This window comes from Molothrus ater, chromosome 14 (assembly GCF_012460135.2).
Source record: "Molothrus ater isolate BHLD 08-10-18 breed brown headed cowbird chromosome 14, BPBGC_Mater_1.1, whole genome shotgun sequence".
NCBI lineage: Eukaryota > Metazoa > Chordata > Aves > Passeriformes > Icteridae > Molothrus > Molothrus ater.
The window spans coordinates 4161670-4170122 of NC_050491.2; the positions used below are offsets into that span (position 1 = coordinate 4161670).

General features: G+C 55.6%; 1 protein-coding gene across 1 annotated transcript; it reads left to right on the plus strand.

The window, feature by feature from the left end:
• Positions 1-2137: 2137 nt before the first annotated feature.
• GLA (galactosidase alpha) lies at positions 2138-8026 on the plus strand. The gene is made up of 7 exons (XM_036402250.2): positions 2138-2307; positions 2766-2940; positions 3111-3288; positions 4764-4855; positions 5713-5874; positions 6443-6640; positions 6802-8026. Exons 1-7 carry the CDS (start codon positions 2138-2140, stop codon positions 7063-7065), a joined length of 1239 nt encoding a protein of 412 aa, XP_036258143.1. The 3' UTR covers positions 7066-8026.
• The last annotated feature ends 427 nt before the right edge of the window (positions 8027-8453 follow it).

Consider the following 8453-nt stretch of genomic DNA (forward strand, 5'->3'; position numbering starts at 1 on the left):
CCTCATCCTCAGACCCCTGTGAACACCATCACACCAAACCCCACACCAGCACCCACAGCACAGCTTGGGGACCAGCCTGCCCCACTCTGTGGACACCATCCAGTACATGCAGCCCACACAGCACCCCGGAGCTCCCTATCCCAAGGGGTGTGGGGGTGCCAGGTACTCCTGGGGACAGGCAGGACACCTGGGAAGCAGCAGTGAGGGAGTGCTGGAGCACAGAGACCAGCAGGGACCAGCCCTGCAGCATCCAAGCTCTGGCAGTAGGGAATAACTGCCCAGCCCTGGAGAATCGTTTAGCACAAGAGAAAACAAAGCCATGAGGTTTTCCAGCCTCCAGAGTGTCTTGTTTTGCCCCACTTTGAGATCTCTGCGCTTCAGCTCCCCGAGGGGCAGGGGGAGGACCCCAGCACTGAAACAAGGAGTGATTATCAGCCCGCGGGCTCTGAGGAGCTTTTGTTCCCTGGCAGTGGCAGAGCAGGGATGGGAGGACACCTAGCGAGCTGCCTCGGTGGCACCCTGAGCCCTGCGATGGCCACAGCCCTGCTCTGCTCCCATCCTGCCCCTCCTCCTGCCCTGGTGGGACCCACAAGAGCTCCAGGGGGGCTCTAGGGCTGGTCCAGCCCTGGGAGAGGCACAGGGCAGACCTGGCTCCTCACATGCCATTTCCCACAGCTGCCTGGGCAGCAAGAGCCTCCAGTCTCCTTGACAGGCCACATGTGCTACCAAGGCTGCTCATGGCTGTGCTACTCCTGCAAAAACAGGGATTAAACCCAGGGCTCAGCTCAGAGATGCTGGCTGGCACACAGGTGCCCTTACAGCTCTCCAGGTCCTGCTGACACCGGCACTGCCCCTTTCCAGAGATTCTCATCTCAACCAGTCACATATAGCTGGTGCAAATGGGGTGATGCCCAGTGACCATGACTTATTCTTGTGGCTGAACTTGTTGAAGAGAGACCAAAATCTTTGAGTGCAAAGATATGGATGGGCCCAAGCATCCCAAGCAGAGACAGGCTGGATCCAACAGCACAGAGTCAACACAAGCAGGCAGAGAGGCAGCAAACAGCCTCTGAATCAGGCTGGATCTGATCAAAGAGCACAGGGTGGAGGGCTGATTCAGGAGCTTCTCACAGAGTTTTTGAAGCAGAGCTGAAAGCCCAGGGCCAAAACCAAGTGCTGAGCCCATGGGGTACAATCCTCTCTTCCCCAGGACTCTGTGCTGACAGAACACACATAGACCCACACCCTGCACTCACAGCAGCCTCCAGCCCCTCAGGCAGCCCCAGCACTGCTGAGCACACAGAATCACTGAGGCTTGGAAAAGATCTCTGAGACTGAGTCTAACCTATGCAAACCAGAGCATGGCACTGATTGTCGTGTCCAGTCCTCGAACACCTCCAGGGACAGTGACTCCACTTTGCTGGGCAGCACATTCCTATGTCTAATCACCCTTTCTGTGAAGAATTTACTCCTGATGTGCACCCTGAACCTCCCCTGGCCCAGCCTGAGATCCCGTCCCGGCTCCCCGGGAGCGCAGCCTGACCCCACCCGGCTCCGCCCTCCTGCCAGGGAGCTGTGGAGAGCCATAAGGACACCCCTGATCCTCCTTTCCTCCAGGCTGAGCCCCCACACCTCCCTCAGCCTCTCCTCACGGGATTTGTGCTCCAGACCCTTCCCCAGCTTTATTCCTTCAGCAGCTCCACGTCCTTCCTGAGCTGAGGGGCCAGAGCTGGGCACGGGTGTGGCCTCAGCAGCGCCCAGCACAGGGGGACAAACACTGCCCTGGCTCTGCTGGCCACTCTATTGCGGTACCGGCCAGGTGCCAGCGGTCTCTCGGCCAGCTGGGCCCGCTGCCCACGGCCGGTGCCGCCCCAGGCGCGGCTCCCCCGGCAGCTCCCGGCAGCAGCTCCGGCACGGCCCGACCGCGCCGCCATGGCCCCTCACATCGGTCACGTGACACCGCCACACCTGACCCGCGGCAGGGGGCGGGCCGGTGCGCACTTTGCCGCACGGGATTGGCGGAAAGGCAGGCGGTGCCGCGCGGCGATTGGCTCCACGGTCAGCCCTGCCCGCCGACTCCGCGAGGATTGGGCATGCGGGCTGTCAATCAGCGGCAGTCCCGCGGCGCGGCGGAGCGATGGCGGCCGCACGGTGGATGCTCCGCTGGGTCGCGGCGGCGGCGGCCGCGGTGGCGGCGGCGCTGGCGCTGGACAACGGCCTGGCGCGGACACCGCCCATGGGCTGGCTGCACTGGGAGCGCTTCCTCTGCGCCACCGACTGCGCCGCCGAGCCGCGCCGCTGCGTCAGGTACCGCCGCGGGGCACGGGGAGCCCGGGGCAGCGCAGTCACAGACAGCCGGCCCGGTGCCCCGGTAGCCGCTGTGCCCTCCCCGGTAGAGGACAGCCGACCCGGTGCCCCGGCAGCCGTTGTGCCTTCCCAGTCACGGACAGCCGGCCCGGTGCTCTGGCAGCCGCTGTACCTTCCCTGTTAGCGGAGAGCCGGCCCGGTGCTCTGGCAGCCGCTGTGCCTTCCCCGGTAGCAGGCAGCCGGCCCGGTGCCCCGGCAGCCGCTGTGCCTTCCCCGGTAGCAGGCAGCCGGCCCGGTGCCCCGGCAGCCGCTGTGCCTTCCCAGTCACGGACAGCCGGCCCGGTGCTCCGGCCCCCGCTGTGCCTTCCCCGCGTTCCCCCGGCCGCCCAGCCCCGCGGCTGTGCCGGTGGTACACAGCAGACTTTCTCCGCTTTCTTTGCCGGTGGTGCCGTGGCCAGCGAGCAGCTGTTCGTGGAGATGGCTGACAGGATGGCTGCCGAGGGCTGGAGGGACGCGGGCTACGAGTTCATCTGCATCGACGACTGCTGGATGGCCCCGACGCGGGACAAGCAGGGCAGGCTGCAGGCGGACCCCAAGCGCTTCCCCGGGGGGATCCGCAAGCTGGCCGACTACGTGAGTGCCACCGCGGCACGGTGTGACCCGGAGCAGGGGAGGGCTGGGTGGGTGTCACTGCTGAGATAAGGCCCTGCCTGCCACTGTGGGGGTTTGCTTCCCTCGCTGCCCCAAATCCTCTTCCTCCTGCCTTGTGGCTGCCCCATGCCAGGGTCTGTTTCTGTCTGCAGGTCCACTCCAAGGGTCTGAAGCTGGGAATCTACAGCGATGTTGGAAACAAGACATGTGCTGGCTTCCCTGGCAGCTACAACCACTATGACCTGGATGCCCAGACATTTGCTTCCTGGGGTGTGGACCTGCTCAAGTTTGATGGCTGCAATTCTGAGTCACTGGAGCTGCTGGCAGAAGGTAGGCACGGGCTCAAGGCAGCTATTCGCATGGCTGGGAATATTCTGCAGGCAGCAGCAATTCTAGGCCCAGCATCAGGCTCCAGGGACTTGCTTTTCCCTGAGCATACTCATTTAAGGGACTTGCTTACAAAAGCAAATCTGAGGCTCTGTTCTCAAGGCCAAGGCATTGAGTGTTGCTGTCTTAAGTGTTTTTACCTGCTCAGTCTCCTGGAGCAGTCTCCTGTCCTTCGAGCACAGCTCAGAAAAGGAGCTGTGAGCCCAGAGCCTGGATCAGGCTGAGCACAGACACATCAGCCGTGTGCTCTGGAGATGGCTGTGCTCCCTCAGCTCTTAACTCAGCACAGGCTTTGCCTTTCTGCAGGGCCTGTACTGCAGAGCCCAGAGCATTTCACACACTTAACCCTTAATCCCTTTGGTGGGGCCTTGTCAGCGTGAATCAGCCTGAAGCTACAACAGTTTGTGTCAGCCATGAAAGGCGCAGTTAGGAGGGCTTTTAACAGATAAAAATGAAGGGAATTATGGCATAAAAATTCTACTGGGGTTTTCCTCTTAAAGCACACCAGTGTAAATACCACTTCAGAAGTGATTTGCACAAAGGCTGAAAGCTCAGCAGCTCCTTGTGCTGAGGCAACTTGGCTACAGCCTCTTCTGAAGCACAGGCAAATCCCAGTGCCACAGGAGTAGATTTATGGGAAGAACACTTTAACTTAGAAAGCTTTTTTCTCTTGACTGCGCTCTCTGGCTGCTGGCACAGTCAGCACCATCACGTTTGGCAGCAGGAGCCCTGCACAAAGTCCTGTCTCTGCCTGGCAGGGACAACCTGCCCAAGTGACAATGCCATCCAAGCCAGATGGTGGGGCATATGCCAACTGCCACAGACAGGAGCACAGCTCAGCACCCTGAGTGACAGCTGAGTTGAGAGCTCCTGCTGGATCATATGTGTAACCCAGATACAATCCAGTTGTACTGAAGCAGTTCCAGAGGAGAGAGCAGACTTTTCATTCCCTCTCTGCCAATTGGAAGGGACTGAACAGGGCTGTTTGGGGACAAGGACAGGAAAAACTCGAGCTCTTGCATTCCTGCCCAGTCCATATGGCGCAAGGGCCTCATGAGAACCTGCTCCTACATCACCCAGCAAAGCTGTACTGCCTGATAGATACTGACTTGTTTCCTGGGTATCTAGAGGAAAAATGCCATACAGGAAAGCTTTTATCCTCTTCCCCTGGTTGTATGTACAAAGGAATCAGCAGTCTTGGAGCGACAGCCTGCCCAAGCAAAGCCCCTGTCCTTAGGAGGCAGGTGACCAGCTGCAGACTTTAAACTCCCCTCTTCTCCCTGTGGTGTCTCAACCACAAAAATGTGTTCAATCTTAATTTTGCAAGAGTTGAACTGAAACCTGAACCTGTGACATTGGCTTAGTTCTGCTGTGTGGCCAGGGAGGTTGTGTAAGCTCTGTCTGTGCTCTTCCTCTAGGATACAGGCGCATGTCTGTGGCCCTGAACAGGACTGGAAGGAGCATTGTGTACTCCTGTGAGTGGCCTTTCTACTTGAGGCCCGTGCAGCAGGTAAGGAATGCCTCTCAAGGTTTATCCTGGGGCTCAAGTGGGAAGAAGAGGAAAACATTTAACATTGCAAAACAGCATCCTGAGAAACTTGCTACTCTCTGTTCTGACAGAGAAAAAGGCTGTAAAATGGAGGAAAAAACCCTTTTTCTTCCAGAGGCTTGAAGCATTCCTAAACCATTGCTCTGCTGAAACAGATTCAGTAGGATTCTGCAGCATGAGGGCACAGCCCAGATGGAGCATGCCAAAAAAACTACAGCATCCATCTGCTTCCTTTCTCCAAGGAGCCAAGCAGCAAACCATTGGCAATGCAGACACACAGCCTAGCAGATAGCTCAGGGTAATTCCTCCTGGACACAGAGTGCTGCAGGCTCAGCCTTACAGACAGCTCTGGGGACCACGAGAGAGGCTTTGTGACATCCCCCACATTGTTCAGTGACAAATTTCTGCCAGCCAGGGTCTGTGATTGACACGTTGCCCTCCACCCACAGCTGGAATTAAATGCATTACTCACGAAAGGGTGTAAACCCAAGAAACAGCAATAATTACTGGGATATTACAGTTTAATCCCACTGGCCTTGTCACACCTTCAGTAAAATTGGGAAGTAATTTTGTAACAGAGCTGGTGGTCACAACTGTTCTCCCAAGGGGAGCAATAGTGTTGTCTAGAACAAATCACAGTGGAGTTACTGGGCACAAAGCATTCAAGGGAATCAACATGCACTACATCATTCAGATAGCTGGTGATGGAAGGTGTTACCCTGGTTCTCCCCCAAGCTACCTTTGGTCCAGTCTAGCCTTGTTGACACTCCTGTTGTACAGCCAGGTGCTCTGTCTAATCAAACTCATTGTTCTGGCAGCCGAATTACACAGAGATCAAACAGTACTGCAATCACTGGAGGAACTTCTATGATGTCTATGACTCCTGGAGCAGCATCAAGAGTATCTTAGACTGGACAGCACTTCACCAGGACACCATTGTGAAGATAGCTGGGCCAGGGGGCTGGAATGATCCTGACATGGCAAGTACAGCAACACCCACCCCACTTGAAGCATCAGCAAAAAAATGTTCCCTCAGCTGCAGGCTGAGAATGGGAAGGGAGAGAACTGGGAGAGAAACGCTGAGGGGAAGGGCTCTGATGGGACCCTAGGATCAGGATCTTGGTGAGAAGGTCCAGGGTGGAAAGGGAAAGATGCAGCTATGCATAGTACCAAGGAAGCACCATCTTTGTGTCACACAGCCTCCACAGGCAGTACCAGCTCAGGACACAGATGTGGCATTGAGGGACAGTCTCCAAAGTGCTGATGTCCCACCAGAGTGAAAACCCCTGGGTGCCAGAACTGCAAGAATCTGAATCCAAAAGCATTCTCAAACACTGCCTAGCCACTTAAAGAGTTCACTTCCACCAGGGACTCATCCTAAACTGCCACGCAGTCATTGCTTTCCCCAACCGGCTGGTCCTGCTCCTGGCCCTCAGCCTATCTAGCCAGGCTCCAAAGAGAAGTCCCACCCTGTGATTTCCTGGTACTGGTGGCCCAGATTGTCCCCAGCAGTTGTGTTACCAGGCACTTTTTGTTTGCTTGTCATAGCTGGTGATTGGAAACTTTGGGCTGAGCTGGGACCAGTCGGTGACTCAGATGGCCATGTGGGCCATTATGGCCGCTCCCCTGTTCATGTCCAACGACCTGCGGCACATCAGCCCCGAGGCCAAGTGGCTGCTCCAGAACAAAGAGGTGATTGCCATCAACCAGGACCCCCTGGGCAAGCAGGGATACCAGCTTTCCAAGGTACAGCAGGAGAGGGGGGGTTCAGAGTGGGGCAGGGAGGGATGGAGAGGTGCTCAGGGTTTGGGAAAGGAGCCCACGTGTTCCCGAAGCCTGCTGGAACACAGGCATGAAGATCACCACTTCAGCCTCCCACAGCCCTGGGTTTGTTTTCTCCTTGGCAGGACAAGAACTTCCAGCTGTGGGAGCGGCCCCTGTCTGACCGAGCCTACGCTGTGGCAGTGCTGAACCAGCAGGAGATTGGAGGGCCCCAGAAATTCACCTTCTCCCTCACCTTCCTTGGCAATGGGCTGGCCTGCAACCCAGCCTGCTCCATCCGACAGGTGCTGCCAGCCAGCAGGGACTGTGGTGTGTACAGCTGGATGTCCTCCCTGAGCGTGGAGGTGAACCCCACAGGCACTGTGCTGCTCAAAGTCCTGCCACTATAGGCAGCACTAAGACAATCTTTTCCTAAGCCTTAGGTTCTGTCTGAACTTGTGGCAGGAAATTCATCTCTTTCTTCCAAGCAGGTGCCTTTCTTCTCAGGCATTCATTATCTGAACCTTCAGCTGAATGTGACAAATTGCCATCACTCCATAATCAAGAGGTGACAGAGAAAGGGTGAACAGCAGAGCAGGGCCCCTTTCCCTGGCATCGCACCCAACTCCTCCTCCAAGGGGCTGGAAGGGCTCCAGCAGGGCGGCAGCTCCTGTTTACACCCACTGCCACTACCGAGCAAGGAAAGGCAAGGGATGCACAGGCAGCACCTTACAGCTGTCCTGGAGCATTTTAGGGACAATAGGGAAACACACCTTGGCCACCTTGCTCTTTTCCAGACCAGGACACACAGCCCAAGAAAAGCTGCTCCCATCCCCACTAAGGAAACCAAACACTTGACTCAGAGCATGGACATGCACTTCCATCTTCTGACAACTCAGGGACTGACATGAACCATTGCACTTCTTAGCAACTTTCTTGACAGCTGCTATCAGGCCTTAGGACTCAAGTTTTTGAGGGTTTTCCCTCACTCCAGGAATCTCTCACCAATGGCTGTCACTTCCCTTTAGATGACAACTCCCTCTCTACCCCTCATATGACCAATGGAGTCCCCTTTCTTCATGAATCCTGCCTCCCAGAAATCCCTGAGTGCTTGCTTCCCACTGCTGGCAGCAGCCTTTAGGTTGAGTAACATGGGCTCTCCAGGACAGGAAATGGATAATCACTTAAGCAACCATCATGTGCAAATATATTATCTTCTGATTACAATACAATCAGGATTTCTTGATTTGTTCTTCTGTGATTAAGCACTTTGATTAAAATCCCTTTAAAAGACTATGCTTTTTCTTACTTGCAGTGTATTAAAGTACAGCATGGTATCTGAAATTAAATAATGGTTTAGAAAACAGGCCAGTTTGTTCCAGTCATGTAAGTTTTTGTGACATTTGTAACTAGAAACAGCACTCAGTGAAACTGATGTAATACAGCTGTACAGTCCACCCCACAGGCCAAAGCCACCACTGCCTACACAAATCTGAAAACACCATCACATCACCCACTATTTAATAAGCAAAACCACAGATTCCCTTACAGTTCAGTAACTGAGTGCTCTCAACCATGATGAAGATGTGAAGAGGCATCTCTCCATCCTCCAGCTCCATTTCCACTACAAGAAGTTGCCTGAAAGGGTGAACTCTGCATTGCATTCCCAGCACCTGCTAATAGCAGACTTCCTACTCACAGAAACGTTCCTCTCTAAGGGCAAGTTGTCCTGGAGACTGTCCCCACAATCTACCACTCTGCTTGTTGCCCATTTGAAACTTCACTGCTGTGCTTGGCC